This window comes from Mesoplodon bidens (genome assembly GCF_964165515.1).
Source record: "Mesoplodon bidens genome assembly, chromosome: 13".
NCBI classification, from domain to species: domain Eukaryota; kingdom Metazoa; phylum Chordata; class Mammalia; order Artiodactyla; family Ziphiidae; genus Mesoplodon; species Mesoplodon bidens.
Genome location: NC_138169.1, coordinates 16,981,547 through 17,007,678, shown reverse-complemented (window position 1 = coordinate 17,007,678; position 26,132 = coordinate 16,981,547). Strand labels below are relative to the sequence as shown.

Below are 26,132 nucleotides of genomic sequence, written 5' to 3'. Positions count from 1 at the left end.
GACGTCAAAGGCCACACTCCTAACACGCTACGTCCCGGCTCCTGTCCTGTAAAACTCCGCAGCCTCCAGCCGCCTAGGCGTCCTGTCCACAGCCCCGGGACACGGTGGAGGGCCCGGAGTCAGCACCCCGGAGGCAGCGTCCAGACAGAAGGGAGCGAAGTGTCCGAGTCCCCAGTCCCGAGAAACCGGGAGCTCGGCCTAAGAGCCGCCCCGCCGGTCACTGCCTGCCAGTCTTTCTCTCTCCGCAGCGCTTGCGAGTCTTGAAGATGAAGAAGCGAGTCCGTCCCGGGCCACGGCCGGGCTTCTCCGGCACTCTCGGCTTCTTGCAGTTAGGTTTCGACCGTAGCTCCGCTCTCCGAGACTTCCGGGCAGGGGGCTGCGGAGGTCTGGCGGCAGCGACGTTCACAGACGGGACGCGGGGAAGACCGGTCAGCGCCCGCGAGACCCTGCCAGGGCGCATGCGCAGTGCGTGAGCGCGGAGAGGGCGCGGCTGGCCGCGACCGCGGCTGCGCAGAGGCGGTGCCAGGAGCTGCGCCTGCGCAGTGGCGGGGCGGGGCGGGAAGGAGGGAGGTGGTGGCAGCGGCGGCGGCTGCTGAAGAGGAGGAGGAGGAGGAGGGGGAGCGGAGGGAGGTGTTTCTGTCAGTTCCGGCTGTTTGTTCGGGAAGTGGATCCGCCGCTGCCGGAGCACCCCGGAGGGAGCTGCGGATCGCGAGGCCAGCACCGACCCCGCCCGCTAGCGCTCGCCTCCCCCGCCCGCCATGGCCCGGGACTACGACCACCTCTTCAAGCTGCTCATCATCGGCGACAGCGGTAAGGGCCGCAGCGGCCGGAGGCGGCGTGGGCCCTGCCGGGCGCGGCCCGCAGGAGCCTCGGGGAGGACAGGCGGGCGGGGAGGTGCCGGCCCGCGCGGAGCGGGCGGGGCGGCCGGCGGCCCCAGAGGCGCGCGGAGGGGCTCCGGGCCGCGCCGAGGTGAGGCTGGGGTGCCGGGCTGCGGAGCCGGGTGCGCGGGACTTGGGGCTGGGCGCCCGGTCCACTCGCCGCGCCGGTCCCTGCCTCACGTATGACCTTGGTCAAGTCGCGCGATCTCTGGAGTTGGAGGGACCTGGGTTCGAGTCCTAGAACTACCAGCTTCCTCACTCTGACCTTGGGCGAGTTGTTTCGCCTTTCTGAGCCTCAGTTCCCTCATCTGAGAAGTGGGGACTTGCCTCGCTGGGTGGTGTGAGTATTGGATGAGATACAGCTGGGAAAGTGCTTAGTACTCGACCTGGCAGAAAGTGAGCTCCAGATAGATGTTAGCTGTTGATGTGTTATCAGTAGCCTTTGTAAGCCTTGGTTTCTTCCTCTGTAAAATGGGCATATTCCCAGAACCTGCCTCATGGGATTCCTGTGAGGTTTAAATGATGTAAGACGGGTAAAGCACTTTGTGCAGGGCCTGGTACATTCCTGCTGCATTATTACCTCTGTATGGTTCCATTTCCTCATCTGTAAAATGGAATAGTAATAGGATCTGCCTCACTGGGCTGACTGAGTATTCAGTGAAATAATGCACACACAGTGTTCAGAACAGAGCCGGGCACATAGTGAGTGCTGTTACATACTGTCTGCTAGACGGGTGTTGGAGGTGGGTTGGCCAACATTACAAAAGTGCTTTGACCATTTATACACTCCTGTAGAGCTCCTAGCTCCCTCTCCAGTGCCTAGTGCAGTGCCTCACACCCAGTAGATGCCTAATATATACTTACTGAATGAATGAATGAATGAATATCAAGTGTCTTAAGAAAAGATAGGCTGGTTTCTGAGAAAGGGTGGAGGATTTTTTAAAAACATTTATTTATTTATTTAGGCTGTGCCAGGTCTTAGTTGCCGCAGGTGGGCTCCTTAGTTGCGGCATGCGAACTCTTAGTTGCAACATGTGTGTGGGCTCTAGTTCCCCGACCAGGGATCGAACCCCGGCCCCCTGCATTGGGAGCACGGAGTCGTACCCACTGGACCACCAGGGAAGTCCCAGGGTGGAGGGTTTTAGAAGTGTTTGGAGTGTGGCAGGTAAGCAGGTTTATGGGGTGACCACGGGGTCAGAGAGGCAGGCCCCAGGAGGTTTATGGGAGCATAGCAGAGGTGCTGGGATCTTATGATGGGGAGGGAGGCTTGGGAACGTGCCAGACTTATAGACCAGACCTGAGTTGAGTGTTGGCAGCAGTGTCATGTTACTGGAGGCAGGGGCCAGGTTGGTGGTGGAACCCATGGACTGTTAAGGAAAGAGGGGACCAAATCAAAGGGGTTGTCAGACCCTGATGTGGGAGTGCTGTGACAGTGCCATAGCTGGACCAGGAAGGTGGGTGGGTCGTGGTCTCACCGTGGAGCTGGATTGGGACGTGGCTGGTGGTTTGGATCAGGTGAAGGGTGGCTGAGGCTTCTGAGGCTGCTGGTGGAAGGGAGAAAAGTTAGGGGCTAACTAGGGAGATGAAGAGTAGCTGTGGCTGGGGGAGGAGTTAGAAAGGTGGAGGATGGATTTATTGTGGTTTGAATGAAAGAAAACCAGACAAGCTGTGTAGCCTCGCTCTTGGAGATGGCCTCGGGCATTTCATGGGGTCCTGAGGCTTATGCCTTTCAGGTTTTGATTTCAGCCCTCACCTTGGTTCTGAGGGGCTGGCACCAGGGTGATTTCTCTCCTTTTGGAGTTAAAGTCAGGCTCCCATGGTCAGGGTCCCTGTCTCTCTGCAAGACATCTGGGGCCTGTGTGTTGATATACAAAAATGAAAAGCATAAGCTTAGCCAGAAGATGCACCCTATTGGCTTTTCTCCCTGGTGAAACCCAGGAGATGGTCTTGGCCCCTTTCTCACTGTACATTTTGCATGGTGTATTGATTTTTCACTCAGAAGTTAGGTGTGGGAGAAGACTCACTGGGTCAAGATTCATGTGACCTGGTTCCTTGTTCAGTCCGAGCGTGTAGGACTACGTTGTGTAGAGGAGACGGATGTTTTACAGTTTAATTTCTCCTGACAGTGAGCTGATACTCAAAGCCCAATGCTTATGAGGCTGGGAGATGGTAGCCATGGAAGTTCAAACTAAGCTTTGGCAACTGAGCAAGGAGACTAACATCACGCCCTCCCCTGAACCTGGCTCCTTATGTGATGCTTCCTTAAGGTTTTTCAAACGATTTCATAGATACTCTCTCATTTGATCCTTACACGTTGCCTGTGTGGTTTGTCAAATAAGGAAACTAAGGCTCAGAGTAGCTGACTATCTTGCCCCAAGTCACACAGCTCTTCAGAGGCAAAGCCAGGAGTTAATGCACATGATGCTTTGTGAGCAGCTGGTGTGGGGCCTGGCAAACAGTAGGCCCTCAATGAGTGTTAGTTTCTTTCTGTATAAACCTGGAGCTCTTCTTCCCACTCTGCCACATTGTACACCCTTCTGGAATACAACCCCTCAGCTTTTGCAGCTCTTGTTTGTGCCTAAGGTTGTATACTTTCTCTTATGCTCTTCTGACATTGGCTCTGATTTGTAACAGCATTACGTCTGATCCATGGGGCCAGCCAGACTCATCCTTAGAACCTGGAGGCCGCAGTGGCTGTTGAAGGTCTAGTTGAAGGTCTAGTTGAAGCTTTCGGCCTCACAGATGAGTGAACTGAGGCTCGGAGTGGGGGTGACCTGTCTGAGCCTATACAGGGAATTAGTTCCTGAGCCAGGATTAAACCTGAGAACACTTTACTCAAAGGTCTAAGGGTCTCCAACAGTCTAGAACCGAAGCAAAGGGGGATGAGGGAACTAGAGCCCAAGGGAGGAGCACGGCCAAGGGTGGGGGCTTCTGTGGAGGCATTTTGAGGACCAGAGCGTCTGTGTAGGGCAAGAGGCAGAAGGCAGGGGCAAGAAGGAGTTTGATGCAGGGAGAGCAGTGGTGACTGAGAGTGGTGGGTAAGGCTTTTGCAGAGAGAATCTGTCTCCCCGCTACCAAGAGGCATCAAGGGCCAGGGCCTGTGCTCTCTGCAGGGTCGAGGATGATGGGGCTGGCCTGTCGGGGTGCGTGCTGGACATGGCCCCTGGAAAGCTGCTGACTTTGGCTGTGGTGAAGGCAGATTGGTACCCGTCACTTCCTCCCCTGGGCGGGTGCTGCAGGGTGGATGGTAGCAGTGTGTGTTCCCAAGGTGGCTTCTTCAGGGATATTTAGGAAACGCTGTTTCTCTGGGTGGGTTTCCCTTCCTTTCGGGGGGAAGGGCAAGGCCAGAGGTGGCTGCTGGCCTGAAGAAGCCGTTGACGTGGTGACTGAGGTGGTTTTGAGCGGCTCTGCCAACGAGCTTGGGGTGAATGAAGGGCCCCTGGAGAGGCCAGGCTGGGGGGACACTGCTGCTTCCCTGCTTCACGCAGAGAGCACCCCCCGCCCTTAGACGTATGCGAGTCAGATACCATGTAACTTAAAAAAAGGATTCTGCCGCCCCCCGAAAGTTTGACCACCACTGCTTGGGCTCCTTTTACTGCTGCAGCCGTAGCGTTGGGTAGCATGGCTGTCTGTGACTGGCATTGGCTTAGTCATAAATTCACTAAACAGTGTTTTGTTGGCCCCTACTGAGCGCTGGGCCCAGCTTCCAGCCCCGTGAACGTGCAGGGCAAGTGAAGCGAGACCTCCTTCCTAGAGGAACTCACGGCCCAGTGGCCCAGACACAAGGTTTTTGCTGAGTAAGCGGGCCAGGAGTCTCCAGGAGGAAGCAAGGAGCCGGCGGGGCCGATGGGGTGTGGGCGCTGGGCAGAGCGCCGTGAGGGACTAGCCCAGGACTGGGGCTCTCCTCAGGCTGGGCAGGAAGCCTCGCAGAGGAAGTGGCCCCAGCGCGGCAGGCTGCGGCTGAGCGGCGGGGACCGGGGCTGCGGCACCTGTCTGCTCAGAGCTGCGCCCAGCCTGTCTTCAGGATGGTCAGACCCTGGTTCACTCCATGAGACAAGTTCTTCTGGGCATCGCTGGGCGACTCACCCACTTGGAGAGGTCCCCAGAGGAGATCGTCAGAGAGGACGCCTGGGTCCGCTGGGAATGGGGCAGCGGCAGCGCCCTCTGAGTATCTGGTGAGCGCACGGGTTCCTCCCCACAGCCAGGCACACGCACTCAAAGTTCGCTCTTAGCTGGGGGCGTAGGCGTGGGGTCTGAGACCCTGGGTTAAGGTCTCCTCTTGTCTAGCTTTGATAGCACTGCTGCTAAGACTCTGACAGGCATGGGACACAGGAGCCACTTTGGGTTTTTTTGTTCCACTTCCCAAAGCAGATGCAAGAAGACCTCCCAAGCAGCATGTATTGGCAAGAGCCATGGAGCTCCAGGGTGGACAGCCCTGGATTCAGATCCAGCTCCTCCACGCTCCTGCCGAGGCCCCTAGACCAGCCGTGTAGCTTCTTGGAGCCTCTGATACCTCATCTTAAGAGATGCAGCTGGACTTGCAGGAACATCCAAGTGCCGGCCACACGCAGTGCACTGTGTGTGCTAGTGCTTTCCTTCTGTGCTCAGTTGACCCAGCTGGCTTGGGGGGTGGGGGCAGGGGCGGGGACAGGAGGACACAGGGCACAGGACAGGTGCACCTGGAGGCTAAAGCTGCCATGTGTTGAAGTAAAGGGAAGCCACCCTTACGACGGTTCTGCCTGTTCTTGGAACAGGAGAGACTGTGGGAAGTGAAATGGTCTGAGCACCCTGAGCTGTCGGGCTGGGGGGTGTCAGGTGGACGCCCCCCTCGCCGCCCATGTAGCCACCCGTGGCATCAGCCGGGGTGAAGGTGGCCGACAGTCGGTTCAAGTTGTCTGCGCCTCACTTTCTTCGTGTGCAGAATAGCCCTGAGGATCTCCAGGGTGCTTTGCAGCCATGCAGCCCCTTGTCTCTCACCAAACCGAAGCTCCACATGTGATGTGCATTTTCCAGGGACTACGTCCTAGACACACCTTGGGACCAGTATCCCTTGGTCGGCCTTCCCCTGCTTCGTGTCCGTCGTTGGGCCTCTTCCTTGGGGTTGCTGGGCCTGGCCCTCACACGGGCCCAGCTCGTGTCTTACACTGAGATGGAGGAAGAGGTCAGAGATCCAGGGGGAGAGGTGTTCTGGTGCAGGCGGGTTGGGGAGGGAGTGGGGGCTGCTCTGCCTCTGAAGAGTTAGGACTCGGGACCATCTCCCTGAAGAGGGGTAGGGGTTGGAGTGGGGACCCGGGCCTCCTCTCATCTCCTGCTTTCCTCCCCTGCAGGTGTCGGCAAGAGCAGTTTACTGTTACGTTTTGCAGACAACACTTTCTCAGGTGAGTGTGTCCCTGGGATGTTTTGCAGACAACGCCTTCTCAGGTGAGTGTGTCCCTGGGATGCTGCCGGGTGTTTTGGTTCTAACATCCCTTCTCCTGGCGCCAGAACACCCTGGCCTCTGCCTAATGTCAGAAAAGTCCTCATTCTGATCGCCAGACAGGGAAAGAGGAGGAGGGGGCGTAGGTTAGAAGTCTCTGTGGTCGGTCTTCATCTATCTTGTTCAAAAAAATCCTTCTGCAGGCCCATCCTTTTTCTACTCAGGGTCTTTTTTGTGTCCTAACATTTAAAAAAGAAAGAAAAAATGACAAGTTAGGACATGCCTGTATAAAGTGTCAAACAGGAAGGCTCAATACAGTGAAAACGGAGCGCTGCTCCCCACCCCCTGCCCCACCCCCACCTTGGGTGCCCTGGTAGCCTCTGCTCAGTGTGATGTGTCTCTCACTCGACTCCACACGCTGTGGGCCGGCCACTTGCCTTCCCCTCGGCATATCAAGGATCATCCTTGCACGTCTACATGCAGACTTGTGGTACTTTTGAATGGCTGTGCAGCTTCCTGGGCTGTTCAGGGATGCACGTCGTTCATAAACAGTGTTCTTGATGCATGCATGCTTTCTGGTTGCCTCTATTTTAAGTGGTGCTGTATTTCTTGGGACACACTGTGTGTTTATTCTTGAATAGAAGTGGAGTTACTAGGTCAGGGGGTATGTGCTTTTAAATTTTTCACAGGTACTGCCAGTTCGCCTTTCACAGAAGCTGTACTAAGTTGAAGGGGTCTAAAGAGCCCCTTGTCAATGCTGATCGGTACTAGGTCTTAGTGGTGTTCATTTTTGCTCCGCTGATAGGCAAAGAGTGCTGCTCGTTCAATCTTGTGTTTCCCTGATCACTGGTGAAGTGGGGCACATTTTCACTGGTCGAGCACATCAGGTTCAGTGCAGAGGCTTCGGGGCTGTCTTGGCCTCTCTGATCGAGGACTGATGCGTGACTACCTCTGGGAATTCCCGTGATGCAGTTGAGGGGCGAGCTTCACTTAGGAAGTGATTACGTGGTGGACGCCTCTCTCTTGAGGAAGGGAGACGTGGGTTTCTCCTGACAGTGGCCCTGCACACCCCTGGTGGCGTGACATTGGAAAGAGTTGTCTTCTCTATGTGACCATGAGTGTGACCGAGTCTCAGCTCATCTTTAAAAGTGGGACCGATCCCCATCCCTCCCACGTAGGGTTACTGCAAGGATTCCCCAGGACTATGTAATCTCTCAGTAAACACCAGGGGTTTGTCGTTGCTGTTGTCTCCTGTTCGAGAATGGTGACTAGTGGGCACTTCTCACTGTGCTGGAAAACATTCCTCTTCCTCCTTATGCCCCTCCGATTCCCCCTCCTGTCAGCTCTCAACTCCTGGAGGGTTCTCTTTTGCAACGTCTCTCCTTTCCATTTCTACTACCAGTTCAGGCTGCTGTTGGTTGTAGCCTGAAGCATTACAGCAGCTCCTGCCCATCCCGTACCAGACTGCTGAGTTCCTCTTGCTAATGCATGTCTCTGGCAGGGTTTCCTCTGTTTGTTTAAAAACCTCAGCGGTCCTCTCTTAAGTGAGCAGAGTTCACAGCAAGGTTTCTCCACTGTAGCACCACTGAAGCTCTGGGCCTTGTAGTTCTTTGCTGTGGGGACTGTCCTGTGCATTGAAGGATGCTGAGTGCATCCCTGGGCTCCACCCACTAGATGCCAGCACCCTTCCCCCTCCCAGTTGTGACAACCGAAAATGTCTCCAGACATTGCCAAGTGTCTTCTGGGGGGGTGACTCAACAATCCTCTGTTGAAAACCACTGGCCTTCATAATCTATCTATCTTCAGTTCACCTTTCCAGCTTCCTGCCTCATGCTGTCCATGCTTTTTTGTGTTTTCACTAGCTCGCTCACTTATTCAGCCATCAGCTGTGTATCAAGTGCCCACAGCACTAGGTGCTGGGCTGCTCTCCTTGGTGTAATCCAGTCCCTGCAGAGAGCCAGATGCCGCCTTGTCCTCTGTGCTGCCTCAGTTCTTTTCTTCTGGGTGGGATGTCTTTCCCCCAGCTAATCTCAGCCTTTGAAATCATACCTATTCTCTCAAGCCAGGTCTAAATGTGACTTGCGCCCAAGAGCCTTCCTTGATCTCCACCCCACTTTGAACTTTGACCTTTCCTGTCCACTCTACACACTTGATAGAGTCAGTTGTGTGTGTGTCACGGCTGCGGCACCGGGTCACACTGTCAGCTCCAAATGGAGTGAGAACATGGCCTCTTGTAGCATTCGGGCCTTTGTAAGCCTGGACAGGACTATCCTGTTGCCAAAAATTCTCTTTAACTCCATCTTTCACACAGATGCCCCAAGAGAGCTATTTACAATGCAGCTCATGCTTGGATGAAACCCTTCAGTGCCTCCCTGTCACACACTGAGGAGAAAGTCCAAGCTCTTGAAAATGGCACCAAGGCCAAGACCTGGCCTTGCTCACCGCCCCCCACAACGTGTGCCTGACCTCAGGCCACTCCCCCCCTCCCCCCACCACTGCTACGTTTGCTGCCCTCTCCTCTGCCTGGAGCAGTGTTTTTCAAATTGCAGGTGGGGACTTAGTTTTATTGTTTTAGTTTTTATTGGAGTATAGCTGATTTACACTGTTGTGTTACTTTCTGCTGTACAGCGAAGTGAATCAGTTATACAAATACATATATCCACTCTTTTCTGGATTCTTTTCCCATACAGAATATTACAGAGTATCGAGTAGTTTCCTGTTTTATATATATAATAGGTCCTTATTCGTGATCTGTTTTATTTGTATATAGATATATATATTTTACATATAGTAGTGTGCATATAACTTGTTTATGTTTTAGGAAGTTAATTTTGTGGGTCATTTAAAATGTTTGGACTAGAAGAGAGAAGCCCGGAATGCATCATAGGCTCCCACCGTTCCCAGGCCACAGTGAACGTGTCCATGCCCCGGCCACTCTAGTAGAGGGGCGTGTCCCCTCCCCCAAGTCACGTCCCGTTTTATTTCCTCTGTGGCACTCATTGCTCTTGAAGTTGTCTTCTTTATCACTTTGTTTCATTGTATCCTGTCTGTTGCCCTCACCTTGGGGCTCGGACTTTGTCTTTTTTGTTCAGGGCGGTGTCCACCAGGCACTTGGAGTGAGCGGGACGGGACGGTGGAGCCCAGGGTCACCTGTGCCATTTAGGGCGTGGTCTGACCGGGGCGGCCTGTGGGCCCTGCTAACATCTGTGTGTGTGCAGGCAGTTACATCACCACGATCGGAGTGGATTTTAAGATTCGGACTGTGGAGATCAACGGGGAGAAAGTGAAGCTGCAGATCTGGGACACGGCCGGGCAGGAGCGCTTCCGCACCATCACCTCCACGTGAGTCAGGCCAGCCCCGCTCCCACTCAGACCCCTTGCCACCGACACTCAAGACACAGTTGAGCCACTAGTGCCGGGTCACGATAGAAATGCCACTGGGCGGGCCCCCGCGACTGTTGGGAGGTGAGCTCCTTGCTGGCTGCAGTGGGTGGCGTCGAGTGGGGCCCTTCCTCTTCCTGAGGCTGCAAGAAGAGGAGGGGGCGTGGTGGGACAGCGCGCGCCAGTCTGCTGACCCTCTGGCCTTTGGTTCCTTTGTCTTTAAAATGGGGTAGCAGTGGTGATGTTGGCTTCGCCAGGTGGTGAAACACTTAGGCAATGACAGTGCTCTTGTTAGGTGTCAGCTGTGACAGCCGGGGCCATGGGGTCAGCCGTGTAGGCTCCCGTCACCACCCTGACTTCCGGGAGGGGGCTTCCCTCTGCTGGGAGGCCTGGAAGCACTGGTAGGTAGGAGGCCGTTGGATGGCCCCTCCTCTGCCTCCCCAAAGCTGTCGACTGGGAACCCAGCTCACGCTGAGGGTTGTCCTCCTTTGCTGCTGCAGTACCTTTGTGATTCTTAGCTGTAAACAGGAGGAAAACCTAGCTGGAGCTTCAGACAGCAGGGGTCCTGTGGAGTGGCTGTTGGTTAATGGAACAGGTTCCAGGAAAGAGCAGGGCTATGAAGGCAGACACTTGGGAATTTACATTTTTGCTCTGCTGTGTGACCTTGGGCAAGTTGCCTAAACTCTCTATGCTTTAGTTTCCCAGAGGGCTTGTCTTTGGGATTTGCTTTAATGCCGAGTCCCGTATGCTTGAGGACCTCCACGTGTGAACATGGATGATTCCACTGAGCTCCCTGCAGCTGGTACTCTCATCATCCCTGTTTTACAAACGAGGGAGCTTCCGAGGGGGTCCTGCTCCCTGTGATGGGCAGCGCCTGGGCTCCACACTGGGGTGTGTGCAGAGCAGGAGCCAGCGCCTGGCCTGGAGGGGTCGCTTCTTCCATCGGCCTCTCCTTTGCCTCCCCCAGCAGAGCCTGTGTGAGTGGGGCTCTTGGGAAGGCACGAAGAAGTGTCGTCTCCTCTCGGCAGGGTGAAAATGGGGCAGACCCCCAGCTGGCCACCCATCCAGAGGCGGCTCAGGATCTGAGGGGTGGGAAGTGTGAGGGCCCAAGAGCCCCCACGGTGGTGGCTGGGAGTGTCGGGGTGTCCAGGGGTGCCGGCTGGGTTGGTGGGTGGCCCTGGTCAAGGGGCTTCAAGGGGCCAGAGCCTGAGCAGGCCTGGAGCGGGGCGGGGGGCTTCTGTCACCGGGCCAGCCCTGTGGTGAGCACATGTGCCGGGATCTGTGACTCCCCGAGACCCCGGGGGTCCCCAGTCCTGGGGGCTGCCCAAGGCAGGTCTCTGCAGCTACTTCCCGATGAGCCGCCTGAGCCCCCTTGTGTCTCGGCAGCTGCCAGTGAGGCCTCAGCTAAGGAGGGCAGCTGGGGTCAGGGGGTCCTTGGGGTAGGACAGATATCATGAGCTTTGGGAAGCCCAAGCATCGAGGCCTGAATAAGACCAAGACCTCTTGTCGGGGCCGGGAGGAACGGGCACTGACCCCAGAGATCCTTACTCTGGGCCGGGACTGTCGCCAAGGACCTTACCTGCTTCATTTCATTTAATCCTGATAAAAAGTCCTGTGATTATCTCCAATTTACAGACAAGAAAACTGAGGCCCAGAGAGGGTGCAGTAACCTAGCTTGCTTGGTTAGGAGTTGAACTGAGGTCTGGCTGATGCCAAAGCTCTTGCCTTTAACTGGTCCACAGCCCTGCTCTCTGCTGGCCCTCCACCACCAAGGGACTGGGGCTGAGACATACGGCAGATGCTCTGGTGCCTCCTGTGGGTTAAAACCAGTCAGGGAATTCAGGGCAGCTGAGGATACTGGGCCTGTGGCCACAAGAAATGCTCCAGGCAGGGCAGTGTGGCGGGGGAGCCTGAGCCCTTTCAGCAGAGAAGCACGGCCCTGCCCGGCCGGCCATCCTCCTTCCAGGGCATCGGGAAGAGGGTGAACTGCCTCCCTCATCCTCTGGGGGAGAACTCTGCTGCCTGCAGGCAATCTGGGTTTGCACGGGAAGGGGGAGTGCCGCACGCTGTCGGCCTGCCTGGGGGCTGAGGGAAGGAGTCTGGAGTTTGTTTCAGGAGTTTGTTCTCTTCCAAGGATTGGGGCAATCTGGGGGCAATAACGTGGCCTTTTCTGACTCAGGGCATTAAAAGAGAAACTAAAATTGCATCCTGTTAGCCTGCTGAGAACGCCCTGTTGTCCCCCTCACTGTTTCTTGCCTCCTGGTGGCTGGGGTTCACTGACCCTGAGCTGCGGCTGGGGGCACGGGCTGGGGTGGGGTGCTGAGGGCAGAGGGCGAGGCGGAGGCAGGGAAGCCCCTTGCGTACCTGGCCCTGGGCTCAGGCCCAGGCTGTGACTTGCAGCAGTTCACTCCACTCAGCCTTACGTCCTCACTGGTGACGTGACGACCCTCCTTGTCTTGTACCAGGTGTGGCAAAGATCAGTAAGGTCGTGGGTGTGAAGCACCGGCGCTGTGCTGGCATAGAGCCAAGTTGTGGCATGTGGACGTGATGACTGATGCAGGAGGAGGTGGAAGCCCAGCACACGGTGCCCTCCTCGCCCGAGCTCTGAGCTCCGGACTGGTTCTCTCGGGTGACACCCCCTTGCCTGGGTCCCAGAGAAGGCGGAGGGCCCTGGGGAGCAGTGGGGGCTTGTGCTGGGGCCGCGGCTGTAGGTATTTCTTGGCATCTTCAACTGTCTTCAGCAAAGGAGGGTCTGGAAAAACAGTCCACTGCTCGCATGTCCTTTGCTGGTGGGGGACAATCATATGTCCTCACCGGTTCCCGGCATGCTCTCCTGCACCTGCCCAGGTGGGTGTCCACCAGGTGGACACAGGTGATGACCTGGTGCTCTAGGGGGCAGGGAGGGGCAGGGCCTGGATGGCTTGATTGTTCGGGCTCCCCAGGGCAGGGCGCTGTGTCCCCAGGAAGGCAGAGCTGCGGGCAGATGAAGCTCCTGGGGGACGTCAGCGGGTGTCTGAGGGTGGAGAGCCGCGGTCGCGAGAGGGGCTGGGCTTTTCTCACTGCCTTGGTGGCCGGCCTGGGGAAGCTGCTGTGTCACTGCTGCCTGCCATGCTGTCCCTTGGTTTTCTTCCATCTGTGTTGGGGGCCCAGATTGTCACTGAAGGAATAGTAATAGTGATAATAAAGAGCTGGCCCTTGTGGAAATACGTATTATCTCCTTAGTCCTCACAACCACCCCAAGAGTTAAGACCTAGTACCCCCATTTTATAGTTGAGGAAACCGAGGTGCCATAAGGTGCACACAGTAACCTTCCCAGGGCCCCACAGCCTTTCGTAGATGGAGCTCGTTTGACCTGTGTCCTGTGATCGGGCCTCGACTGTGAGGACTCGGCCAGAGTGCTGACGGGCAGGCAGGTGAGAGCACAGCTGCACCTGCCAGCCTGGCCGGCCCCGTCCTCGTGCAGCCTGTGGTGCCTCAGAACCGCCACCTGGGAGGGGCTGCTTTCCTACGGGCTTGGGGCCCTGATGAGCCCTGGGGGGGCAGAGGCGCTATGGGCTGGGTCGGGGGGGAGTCCCCGTCTACCCGTGAGCACGGCCTGTTGCAGGCAGTGGTTCTTACCCTCGTTGTTCTCAGAAGCCCCTAGTGAGTGAGGATCTCTGCAGCGCTGGGTGATGTGACGTGTCAGGGCAGGGGCTGTCCCCTGGCCGCTGGGTCAGTGAAGGCTCTGGAGAAGTGCGAGGCTCTGTCCTCCTCTTCCTTCCAGGGCCGATGTCCTCCATCTGTCCTCCTGAGCCACGTGAGTGAAGGGGGGTGTGGCGTCTGGAGAGGAATGTTCACATCCTCCTGCCTTGCAGACCTTCCAGCTGACCTTAGGCGCCGGGGTCTGTGCTTTTGGATGCGTCCTGATGCCCAGGTCATTTCCAGGCCCTACCTGCCCCCCGGCCTGGATGAGCCTGGAGTGGCAGGAGGGGAGGTGCCCACCTGCCCCCAGGGGAGTGAGAACAGACCTTGGCAGGCTTCACAAGTGGTGCGTGTTCTTGGAATGGCATTTTACTATGACAGATTTGAGAACAGAAAAAAGTTTTGAATGTTAAAAAGAGGACAGTGGTTAATATGATGTCAAATGCAAACATTGCCTGAATTTTAAAAATAAAACAACTTCAAAGAAGTTTCAAGCTGTTGGCAGCCTCTGAACAATTTGGCTGGCCACCGCAGGGCCGAGCGCTCCCTACTTACCGTGCCTGGGGAGCAGCATGAGCAGCAGTGCTGCCGGCATCCTACCTCTGGCTGGGCTCTGGATGTCCAGCCGAGGCCGGAGGGAGAGGAGACACCGGGCGTGTTGGGGGAAAGCACTCGCCCCTTGCCGTTTCCCAGCCGCTGTCTGGATGCGGGCAGGCGGGTCCTGCGAAGGGGCTACTCTTGTTTAGGCTGAAGCTCTGACGCAGACCCTGGTCCTACAGATATTATCGGGGGACCCATGGGGTCATCGTGGTCTATGACGTCACCAGCGCCGAATCCTTTGTCAACGTCAAGCGGTGGCTTCACGAAATCAACCAGAACTGTGATGACGTGTGCCGAATACTAGGTGAGGCTGGACCCAGCAGGGTAGACAGTGGGATGGAGGGTGGCAGGGCATTCCCACGGGGCTGGGCTGACCCTGCTTTGCCTTGAAGTGGGGAATAAGAATGACGACCCTGAGCGGAAGGTGGTGGAGACAGAAGACGCCTACAAATTCGCCGGGCAGATGGGGATCCAGTTGTTTGAGACCAGCGCCAAGGAGAACGTCAACGTGGAAGAGGTGAGGCCTGCGCCGGAGGGCGGGGGGCGAGCGCGGCCCAACGCTGCTCCACCACCGCGGCCTCCTTGCCCCACCCTGGCCTGCCCGGGGCATCCAGGTGGCCGACAGAAAACGTCACAGTAAAGGCCGTTGATTGAGTGCCTCCTGTGTGTGCCAGGCCTTGTGCTAGGCTCTCTACAGGTGCGCCACCTCATGTCTCAACGGTCCTCTGAGGTAAATCAGTCCCATGTTTCAAATGGGAAACAGGTTCCAGCTCGTGAGAAGCTGAGTCAAACTATGACGTGCTCCACACCACAGCCGTGCACGGTGTCCACTCGGTCCTCTGCCTCCCCGTCCCTCCCCTGCCCTCCCCACCGTCACCTCTTCCTGCTCTCTGGCTTTCCTTGGGGCCTTGGCCTCCTGCAGAGACCAGCTAGCTTTCCTGTGGCCTCCAGAGCTTGCTTGGGTGGGTGTCCGGGCGGGCCCCCCGAGGCTCCTGCGGAGGCACATCCCCTCAGACTGGCTGGGCCTCTGGACCAGGGCAGCCTCCTGTCACTTAATGCTGCAGCTGCTGGAAAGCGCTTGTGAGTCTTTGGAGAAAAGCAGGACCTTTTGCCACAAGCCCAGGCTGGCTGCCCTCGTGGCTTCGGGAGGGTCCTGCCCGTGGGGTGTGGAGCCCAGGGGCGCCAGAGCCCACTGCATCCTGGGCTCGGGCTGCCTGATGGCAGGGACCCCGGGCGCCTGCGTCAGGCTAGGGTCACAGTGTGGGCTTTTCCACATAGGGGCCTGTGGCGGGGCCCTGAGTCCTCTCCACGCTCCACTGTTCCTCGTGTAGACTGAGGCGGGGTGAGAGCCTCTGCCTCCCGGGTTGCGGGAATGAGTGAAGCGAATTACGTCACGTACTTGCTACCTTTCCCGGGAGCGGAGGAGGGCTGTGGGGTGATCCGGGGAAGGTTCTAGGCAGGGTGTGCAGGGAGGTAGCGTGGAGTGGGCAGGCTCTGGGTGCTTCTGGTCCATCGCAGGGGCACCTTTATCTGTGTTGTCCAGAGTCCAAATGAAGGAAAGGAGTTCTTTCTCCTTTAAGAGAAAGACTGGAAAACCCCTTCCCTGAGACGTAGCTCAAAGGTCTTTGAGGTTGTTCCTCCTTGACCTTTATAATTCACCACCTCCTTCTAGATAGGGTTTGAAGATACACATACAAAAAAACTCACCAGTAGAACGAGAAAGCTGGGCCCGGGAAGGCAGGGAGGTGGCCACGCTGTGATGGGGCCTCCATGTGGGTCTGGGGCCTCCACGTGGGTCTGAGGCCGCCCTGTCTCCTTCACCCTCACAGATGTTCAACTGCATCACAGAGCTGGTCCTCCGAGCAAAGAAAGACAACTTAGCGAAACAGCAGCAGCAACAACAGAACGATGTGGTGAAGCTCACGAAGAACAGTAAACGAAAGAAACGCTGCTGCTAATGCCCCCAGCCCACTGCAGAGACTGCACTGCGGCCACTCCCCCTGCCCCAGGCCAGGGGGCTCCTCTCCTCGGGGGACACTGTTTCGTGCCGTTATTTAAAGAATTCTCTCCACGTTTTTGTACCGGGAGGCGCCATCGGCACTTCCTCCCCTCCCCCCTCGAGTGCCAAGAAGGTGTTGGACAGCCTGCCCTTCCCTTCTGGCGCCCCTGCCCCCCGGCCAAGGCGCCTGGGCCCGGCGAGGACGCTGCCAGCCGAGCGGACTGATTAACCGGAGTTTGTACATAATGTATATTGCTTTAACCAGCGCATCACCCTTGTCCTGCTCTGGCTCTTGCCTCCCTGATGCCAGCCTGCTGCGACACCCCCTCCCCACCCGACCCCAACTTACTGCCAGCAGCTTCCTGAGGGGACAGGATTACATTCTAGACATACCTTTTGCCAACCTGGGCTGGTGAAGTGGGCTCCACGTGACTCGTTCTCTCTTGCAGGCTGTCGGTGTCTGTCCCTGGCAGGTAGGGGCTCACCCCTGTCCAGGGCCTCTGCTGGCCCAGCTCCCTCCCCTCCCCATCCCGTCCTGTAACCATTCTGGCAGCTGGGGAAACCTGGCCTTGCAGTGGGCCTGGGGTTCCCATCAGAGGCCTGGCCCTTCGTTTCCACGGAAGGAGTCACTCCTGCCCTTTGGCCAACGGATTTCTTGTCCTGCCTTCCAGATGCCTCTGAGCTACAAACCCAGGGGAGCCGTGGCTTCTAATTTATATACCAACCTGTTCTGGTTCCAACAGAAGGGTAGGGGTGTGTTTGTGCAGGGATGGGCTTGCAAGGGGACTAAGGAGCATCATTTTAACAAAGAAAAATGAAGCCAAATCAAATGAATTCAGTTCCTCATACTCTTTTTCTCTTACTGAGGTTTGGTTGGCACAGCAGCGAAAGTTGTGGCCGCCCCACTTTGGGTCCAGTGTTTTTAGAAAAAGTGAATGGCTTCCTGTCGTCGTGGAGCCGGGCTCTTGGCCGAGCGGCTCTGCCTTCCCGGTGGTTTGTTGGTGGGAAAGGAGGGGCCTCCCACCCCGGTCTCTGTCGGCCCAGGGCCTCCTGCTGAGTCCTGGGTCTCCGATGCAGCCCCAGGCACCTCTGAGTGTGAGGAGTGGGTGCCAGGGGCCGCTGGGCTGTGGGGACGATGTCTCTGGGCTGCACGCAGGCAGCCTTGGATCACTGACAGGACTGTTTTAGTACAAAGGTAGCATGAGGATTTCTTAGTGAATGGGAAGGAATGGCCGCTGGGGCTGGGAGCCGGCTCTGACCCACTGTGGTGCCCTGGAGGAGAAACCAGGGTCGTCTGTACTTGATGACTGCCACCCCCACCCCCACCCCCACTCCCTTGAGACGCTTCATTCACCTTTCCCCTAAAAGGATCACGTAACCTGGGAATAATTTGTTCCAACACCATGATGTGTTTTACTAGATGGTGATTTCCAGGCCAAGCCCTGACTGGACAATCACATCACAGATCTCACTGCACATTTTCCATGTCACTGTTGATGGGTTTTCAATCAGTAAAAACGGGGGCTTTCTTCTGACCTGTCTCTCCACTTCCCCAAACTGCCAAAAAGCCCATAGTTCTGTGTGACAGGCCTTCACTTTGGAGCCACAGGATTCGGTGGGAGCGCTGGACCTGGGAAGGCGGTGCTGTGGGGTGACAGCAGGTAGCCCTGTCTGGTTGGGGTGCTGGGAGCCACAGCGTGGTCTCCATCCTCCGGACCATCCTGGCGACCACAGGTCCCAGGGAGGGTGTGGAGAGCTCAGGCCTCCTGGGTGGGCCACAGCTTGGCTCTGAGGTGACACTGGTGTAGCAGTGCTTGCAAATTCAAGCGGCAAGAGGAGGGGGTCCTGGAAGTTTCCAGCCCAGGCTAGAAGCCACCGTGGCTTCTGGCAACTGGACATCCAGACCCAGGTGGTGGGGTGATTTGGTGATGACAGCGTGCCTGTCCCGCTGAGTGTCACATACATGAATAGGGGGTGGGGGAGGGGGAATTCAGGGCTGGACCGGCGTCCTGGTGGACCTGATGTGAAATTCCTGTTGAACAACAAAACTTTTAAATGGTTTGCTAGGATTATTTCTGTATTGAAAGTTTCTAATGATGCTTTTTAAAAAAATACTAAAAATAAAGGTTCAAGCTGCCAGATTTTCTTCCAGGGTCTGTTTCCTCTCCTCCAGCTGTGCTCTGGGTGGGCCTGGCTGCTCCCCACCCATTGTGTCCAGCTCTTGTTTGTTCTGGTCTGAGTCCTGCACAGGTGCCCATCAAGGCTCAGGGATGCTTTCAGAAGCCAAGTTTGTTTTCTCCACGAAAGGTGGGTCCGGGTTGAGCTTCCCCTCTGGCTGGGAGCACATGTGGTAAGATGCCAGGGGAAATGCCATGTTTATTCTCCGTGTGCCCAGAAGGATGCAGCGGAAGCTTTGCCTACAGTGATTTCTTTCTGCCTCAGAGTTTCTGCCAAGCTGTTGGATCTGCTCACGGCTTGGTAAGCGGTGCTGGCAGGGCCTGCCTGTAGCTGGGCAGCTGTGGCGCTGGCAGGGAGCCCAGGGCCAGGGTGGGTGTAGACACGGTGCCTTGGGTCACTGCTCACAAAACAGCCGTCACTGATGGGCTGCCTCCACTCTCCAGTGGAGGTGCCTTTTCCTGGCTGAATCCACTGATTTTGCACCAACGCATGAGGTGACCTCCCAGGTGCATGGGTGACTCACTATCACTGCCTTTTCACAGCCAGCCAGCCAGCCAGCCAGCAGTTCGAAAACGTAAAGCTGCATTCTGCCCAAACACCCCCCTTTAGGTACCCAGTGACTGAGGCGGGAAGCTCTGTAGAAATTCGTTTTATTCTTGAGACTATTTTCAAAAGAAGCAGTGGTGCGCTGTTTTTCTAAAAATATGCCTTTATAGATTCATATATAATATGTATATTATAAAATCCATACATGTATTTACATGATTGCTACGTACAAAATTACAGCACTGTGGTATGTACATATCTATAGGTACATTCTTTCCACTCATCCCTGCTGTGCTTTTCCCGTGTAAGGGAGGGAGACGAGCCTTTGTAAAGCGGCTTGCGGGCTGGCTCAGTCCGGGCGCCTCTGAGTTGGGGCCTCAGCAGAGAAGGTGAAGTGGTCGCTGAGGAAGGATCAGGAGTCAGGTTGCCGGGTTGGTCCTTCTGTGGGCCTGGTGGGCAGCATCTGGAGGCGTCCACCCCGTGGTGCCAACACGGCCCTTGAGGTGGAGTGGCTGACCACAGACCCCTCCGGAGCCATTCTGTGGCCTGGACTTGCTTGGCCGAGCCAAGAACTTGTATAGGTAAGAGGTGCCAGGGGCCTGTGGGAGGAGCAGACCCCTCTCAGCCCTGGTGCCAGGAAGGGGAGAGGGCTGAGGGCTAAGCCTGCAGAGGGCCCCGTTGAGGAAGGCCTGCACTGGAGGGGGTGAGGGAGGGCGGGCAGCAGTGGCGGGGGCTGGGGCAGGCCCTTCTTCCTCTTAGGCTCGGGGTGGCCTCAGCCAAGCCCCGGCAGGGCCCGCTGTGGCCGAGTGCGAGAGTAGCCCCAGCCGTCAGGCCCCGCAGGCTGGGGCTCCTGGCCCATAGGTGCTCCAGCAGAGGTGCATGCACGCAGGTGAGGGGCCGCTTCCTCCCTGGGCCAGGGGTTGCTGGAGGGTGGGGTTCAGGCTGGGGCCTGGTGCCCTGCACGACTAGGCCCCGTGGCTCAGACCAGCTGGGGGCAGCCAGGGCCTCCTGAGGCATGCAGAAAGGGCCTCCATTTCTTCTGTTCCCCGTATTCCAAAGCAGAAGGGCAACGGTGCTTGGGGCTGGGCACGGGAGTCACTGAGGGGTAGGCGGGGTGGGCTGTGATCCATCAGGTCTGAGCAGCAGAGCCCAACCAAGGGGCCACTCTGGAGGCAGCCTGAGCCCTGCTCAACAGCAGCGGATCCCAGGGAAGCCCAGGCTGGGTGTGGCCAGGCAGTGGTGACAAGGCTCCTGCCTGTCCCTCTGTTGAGAGCAGCCTTCAGAGGCCGAGTGGGCCCTCCTGGACGACTTGGCCCCTGTGCGGGTGGGCAGTGCGGCCGCTGAGCCTGGCCCGGGGGTGGGGTCTGGCGTGTACACATGGTGCGCTGGGCCCCAGCCCACGTCCCCTTTTCAGTCGTCTCCAGTGCACCCATCCTTGCTGGCCTGACTCCTCCCAGTTTAAATTTTCCTGAAGAATGAGAAGAGCCGTTTGCCTTCAGCGGTGCTGGGCTCATTGCCACGCCCCGAGCCGTGGGCCCTGGAGAGGGCAGCAGCAGGCCGCCTCTGTTCCTTCAGGTGCGTGTCCATCAGCTGTCGGTCAATGACCCTGTGCATGTCATCCTGCAGAGGGCAGAGCGGAGGGGGCTGAGCAGCTCTGACCCAGCGCTGGGGGTGGGCGGGGAGGTGGCAAATGTAGGAAGCACGAGAGATGAGGATGAGGGATGAGATGAGTGAGCGGCTGCAGCCACGGTTGCCCCGACACGACCAAGCAAGCAGCAAGTGTGGACGCAGTGTGGGGACACAACAGTAGCCACGCGGCACCTCCGGCCTCCTCAGGGCTTGGGCTGGCTTCTCACTAGTATTACTCCCTCGGCTGACCCCACAGACCAGGTGTGTCTCTATGGGCCCAGAGGATGGCCGCCGCTGATACTTGCCTGTCTGCCTCTCCACCCAGCCTGCCAGCCCACACCAGTGCTCAGCCTTGCCTGTGACCGGCCTTCTCTGTCCTGCTTCCTGTGTCCCTTTGGGTCTGGGTGGGCACCTCTCACTTGGTACCCACCCCCCACCAAACCCTGGGGCGGCCTCAGCTTGCCAGCTCTCCAGCCTAACGTCCTGGCCTCAGGGGGCTTTTCCTCCCCTTCATCCCCTTCAAGCTACTACCAGCCTGAACTGCTGATGCCCATGCACCCCTGGCAGGCCCACGTGTGAGGTCACAGGCTCCCTGGTGCCGTCCTCGCTGACCACCAACCACGCGCTTGGCCCCCACTGGCAGAGGCCAGGGGGCATCACCATCTTCGCGGCTTGTCTTGCTCCAACTTATGCCCACTACCTTGGCTTCCTCAATGGGGTAGCACCTTTCCCCTCCGGTGTGTTAAAGTTGCACAGAAAACGCCCCCTTCTCCCTGACTTCACCTTACAGAACATCAGCTTTTATGCCATGGAGTGGCTAACAGACTGAGCAGCTCCACTCTCCATTCTACTTGCTAGATTCTGAGTCTGTGCAAGATTCCATTTGATAAAGGCGTTCCGCCACTAACACACTATGAAAACTATTGGTTTAGAATCAAAAGCAGCCCTGTCTAGTAATATCAGCTGGAAACACAAGCATCTGCCTGATTCCTTCACTCTAAACCCGATGGGCTCTGGGATGTCCTGGTGAAAAGACCGAGCCTTGGGCCGAATGCTGGAGTGAATCAGCTGCTCGTGTCTGTTTGTGCACAGGACTGTGAGGCCTGCTTTTGGGCTGGGTGTTTCCTGAGGTCGGGGCAGATGACCTCAGCAGCCCAGAGCAGCTGCTCACTTGGTGAGCACAGGAAGTGGGCTGGCTGGGCCCCTCTCCCAGCTTGACCAGCTTGTCCACCACTCCTACACACTCACCTAAGCTCTCACCAGTCACTCAAATGTCTTTGCAAGTTTCAGTGTGAAACAAAGGTACTTTCCTGACCAGGTCACCAGGTGGCGGCGGGTGTGGACCCCTTGCTCACGTCCTGCTCTCCTGCCTTCCTCCCCTCCCTCCTTCATATTTAACTTCCTACCTACACCTCTCCTCCTCCTCCTCACAAAAATGAGATATAGTCCCTACTTTGAAGGTCCCCGTGTCAAATCCTCAGCACAGTGCCCTGTACTTGGGAAGTGTTCCATAAAAATCTTTGCTGTTAGGTGTTTTCTGGTACATTGCAAACTGCATTTTTTTCCTTTTTTTTTGCGGTACGCGGGCCTCTCACTGCTGTGGCCTCTCCCGTTGCGGAGCACAGGCTCCGGTCGCGCAGGCTCAGCGGCCATGGCCCACGGGCCCAGCCGCTCTGCGGCACGAGGGATCCTCCCGGACCAGAGCACGAACCTGCGTCCCCTGCATCGGCAGGCGGACTCTCAACCACTGCGCCACCAGGGAAGCCCCCTGCATTTTTTTTATACTTTAAGATTTATATCAAGATAATTCCGTGAAATATATCAGTTCAAAACTTCATACACACACACACATGGGCTGCTCATAATTCCATGCTGGCCGTTACTTCTATAAAACAACCCATAATTATGAGGAGGTGGAACCAAGAAATCAGGGTCAGCCGGGTCAGCCTGTCAGTATTGGGCCACCTGCTGCCGCGCTCACCGGATGTGACAGTGGAAGGAGGAGGGAGGCCGGGGCTCGAGCGATGGCATGGCGCACGCTGTACGGAGACGACGCTGGCACCGACACACAACACGGTGGACCACAAGGGAGGCGGCAGGGGCAGGACTGCGATGGTGGCAGGGAAGAGGGTGGGGGGATGAGGGCTCAATCTCACCTCAAAGGCAGGAGGGGTGTACAACTAAAGCTGTTGGTACGGGAACTGAGAAAGGCCACTAGATCAGAAACCAAAGGAGCCAGATAGTAAAAAGCCCTGAGGAAGCAAACTGTAGCCAAGAGAAAAGAGAGAAGAACAGGGTGGGTGAGCCAGGAAACAGCAGCTGGCTTTGGGGCAGGAGGCAGGGAGCCAGGGAGCAGCTCTCTAGGGGGGAAGCCGGTGCACCTGCAGCCTGCCTGGCAGGGCCCTGGAGGAACAGTGACTTCTAACCTGCCCTCCATGTGGGGCTTGCCTGGGAAAGCCGCAGGGGACTTTTCATCTATCTGGTTAGGATTTCTTGGGGAGAAACAAGAATGGTTACACCACGTTCTGAAATTGTACTACCCTAACCTCATTAACAAAAAGCAAGTATGGCCCTGGCCCAGTGGGCAGCCACGTTGGCTGAGTGGACTCTGACAACTGTGGTCCTAGAGATGGACACACTGACTCATTTTCCCCAGACCTGTGCCAGGATGGTGCTCTTTGGAAAAAAGGAAGCTGGCCTTTGAGAAAGGGAAGAGCATCAGCTGCTGGTAACCCAAGGATGGCTGAACTACAAACATCCAGTTGTGAATTTTCAGTCAGTCATATAGGGCTTCCTGGGCCCTCCACGTTAACGGCCATTTCTTTCTGGCTAATTTAAACAAAGCCTTGACGACTAGCTGAAGGAGGCCCCTGTTCCAAGCCTAGAGGCCGGCACAGCCTGGGGTTCCTTGCTCTAGAGAGCATCTTCCTTTAGGTGTTCTTCCCCAGGGACTGGGGAACCATGAGCCCTGAATTTCATCAGGTTAAGACTGGGATTACTGCTCACCCCACACGCATGGGACCCTCCAGTAACAAGCTCTCATTCTTACACTCAGCCTGGGTTCAGAGACTCTCCCTTACCTGCCAAGCCTCAAGCTGCTGTGAGAGGTTCAGTTTCTGCTGAATGGCATCCAGTAGCTGGCTGTTCAGAGACATCATGTCCATCTTGCACTTGGCCAGTTCCAGCTCCACAGCGTTCTTCCTGAAAACAGAAAAGCCAGCGTGAGCGTGGACACGTTGTGCCAGAGGCATCAGGTTCTTTGCCTGGGCCACCTGGAGTCCTCAGGATGAGGAAACAGCCTCTGACCCCAAACTCACAACAAACAGTAACTGTAACAGTAACTATGATGTTACTTGTGGAGGGTTGGAAAGTTTTGCATCATGCCTTCATATACATTTTCTCAATTTTCATAACCAACCTGTAGGTGAAGGAATAATCTGTCATCCCATCTCAAACAAGAAGTGATTAAAAAAGAATGACACTTAAGTCAGGACTGGAACCCAGAGATCAAAGGCCTCACAGCACTAAGGAACTGCTAATTTTTCCCCCAAAAGGCCAGTCCCCTTGCAAGTTGGACTTAACCTCCTAGTGCTCTCCTTTTCACTAACAATCCCCCCTTTAAGGGTGTGTGCAAAGGCAGCCACACAGTGGTGATCATCACAGCGTAGCTAATTGTTGTAGCCAACAGTTAGGGTAAATTATATGATGGAATACTATCACCAGTAACAACCACGACATTGAATATTTACTGACAGTGGGGCAATACTCCTGATGTATGCTGAGCGGAGAAAAAAAACAAGAAACAAGGTCACATACGATACAAGCATTGTAAAAGAAAAATTGCTTGTGTGTATTTGAAGGTCATACACAAAAATGTCTACTTGGTTATCTCTGGATGAGGATCATTGATGGGTAATTGCTCCCACACTTTTGCATTTTGTATTTTCACATTTTCATGTTTTACATATTATTTTGTTCACCTTCCCCAACATTCCTAAATCATGGTTGTTCAACACAAAGGACAATTTTTGGGGAGCCAGGGAATGGGAATAAAAAATGCAAGAGACTAGCTGGGCAGCTTCTGCTAGGTGGCACTGGTTGCCCAGCTGCCAAAATGAGCATTATTTAGCCCTTATCTTCATCAACCGTTACTTTTTTTTTTTTTTTTTTTTTTTTTTTTTTCGGTACGCGGGCCTCTCACTGTTGTGGCCTCTCCCGTTGCGGAGCACAGGCTCCGGACGCGCAGGCTCAGCAGCCATGGCTCACGGGCCCAGCCGCTCCGCGGCATGTGGGATCCTCCCGGACCGGGGCACGATCCCGTGTCCCCTGCACCGGCAGGCGGACTCTCAACCACTGCGCCACCAGGGAAGCCCAACCGTTACTTTTTTTAAAAAAATAAATTTATTTATTTATTTGGCCGCGTTGGGTCTTTGTTGCTGTGCGCGGGCCTTCTCTAGTTGCAGCGAGTGGGGGCTACTCTTCGTTGTGGAGCGCAAACTTCGCATTGCGGTGGCTTCTCTTGTTGCAGAGCACAGGCTCTAGGTGAACGGGCTCAGTAGTTGTGGTTCGTGGGCTCTAGAGCGCAGGCTCAGTAGTTGTGGCGCATGGGCTTAGTTGCTCTGCGATGTGGGATCTTCCCAGACCAGGGCTCGAACCTGTGGCCCCTGCATTGGCAGGTGGATTCTTAACCACTGTACCACCAGGGAAGCCCATCAACCGTTAACTTTCACATTCAAAAGGGCAAAACCAACAAAACTTCAAGTCGCACAGGGCCAGTGACTAATGTGCATGGCCTTGACAGGACCCACCGCAGAAGCTGCCCAGCTCACATCAAAGCTAAGCACGGCCGGAAGGCAGAGCAGTTGGGGTAACCCGCTCGGGCCACCGCGCGACCAGCACTTCCTCTCTGGCCTCAAGTCCACCGAGCAATCGGTCACTTCCCCCGACACTCCAAGGTCCCAGAACGGCTCCCCGCCCACCCTTCCTAGAGAAGCCGCTCCAGACCTCCTCACACCAGGACCGCCCACCCGCACTGCAGCTGCGGGGACAGGAGCCGAGCCTGTCCAATCAGCTCTGGCATCTCAAATGAGCCTGTCCAATCAGCTCCGGCATCTCAAATGCCGCACGCTGCTCCCGTCACGCCCGCTGCCATTGGCTGGCCGCAAACCGCGGAAATCCTTGCAAGGCGCGGGTTGTCATGGACGCCCGGCTGGCCAACCCCGCGGTCCTGGAACGTCAACGCAAACCCCTAGCGCCCCGCGGCAGGGCAGCCTCTTGAGCTTACAGGTGTCTCCCGGCAGGTGTCGCCACGAACAGCCTGTAGACCCCAGAATGTGCTGAGTAATGCTGCTGGCGGAGGGGCAGAGGTCCAGCAGCAGCTGCGGCCCGCCCGGCACCGAGGGGTCCCCTTCCTTCCTGACAGCCCCCCCGAGCTGGGCCCACCTTGCGGACCTAGGTGTCACAGCCTTGGACTGCACCCTCCGGAACGTTTGCTCACTAGGGAATCTTGGTGCTTCTCGTTCATGGGAAACCCCAGACAAGGAAAGCAATGCTGCAGAAGTCCCTGGTCAATAATGTTTTTTAAAAAAACATTTTTATTTCAGAGGCATTTCCTACTTTTTTTTTTTTTAATGTGTCTTTTTTTTTCTTTTAAATACTTTATTTATTTTGGCTGCACCGGATCCCAGTTGCGTCATGCAGGCTCTTAGTTGCAGCATGCATGCAGGATCTAGTTCCCACGACCAGGGATCCAACCCGGGCCCCCTGCACTGGGAGCACGGAGTCTTACCCACTGGACCACCAGGGAAGTCCCTAAATCAGTTTT

General features: G+C 56.4%; 2 protein-coding genes across 4 annotated transcripts in view; one reads left to right on the top strand and one right to left on the bottom strand.

Moving 5' to 3' along the window:
• Window positions 1-596: 596 nt before the first annotated feature.
• Window positions 597-18,096, top strand: RAB35 (RAB35, member RAS oncogene family). Its single transcript, XM_081252290.1, has 6 exons — window positions 597-810; window positions 6,206-6,256; window positions 9,513-9,636; window positions 14,136-14,260; window positions 14,349-14,473; window positions 15,786-18,096. The coding sequence occupies exons 1-6, from the start codon at window positions 759-761 to the stop codon at window positions 15,912-15,914; spliced, it is 606 nt and encodes a 201-aa protein (XP_081108416.1). The 5' UTR covers window positions 597-758; the 3' UTR covers window positions 15,915-18,096.
• Window positions 18,097-18,760: 664 nt separating this feature from the next.
• The window catches only part of BICDL1 (BICD family like cargo adaptor 1), a 97,336-nt gene continuing 89,964 nt past the window's right edge, over window positions 18,761-26,132 (bottom strand). For 2 of the 3 annotated variants that reach the window (XM_081251976.1, XM_081251978.1), the window contains 2 exons: window positions 23,389-23,509; window positions 18,761-20,299 (listed from right to left, as the gene is read on the bottom strand). In XM_081251976.1, coding sequence (XP_081108102.1) covers window positions 20,138-20,299; window positions 23,389-23,509 — 283 coding nt within the window. In that variant the 3' untranslated portion in view covers window positions 18,761-20,137. Of the gene's footprint in view, window positions 20,300-22,755; window positions 22,801-23,388; window positions 23,510-26,132 lie in introns of those variants that run through there. The other variant, XM_081251977.1, reaches the window with a different exon arrangement.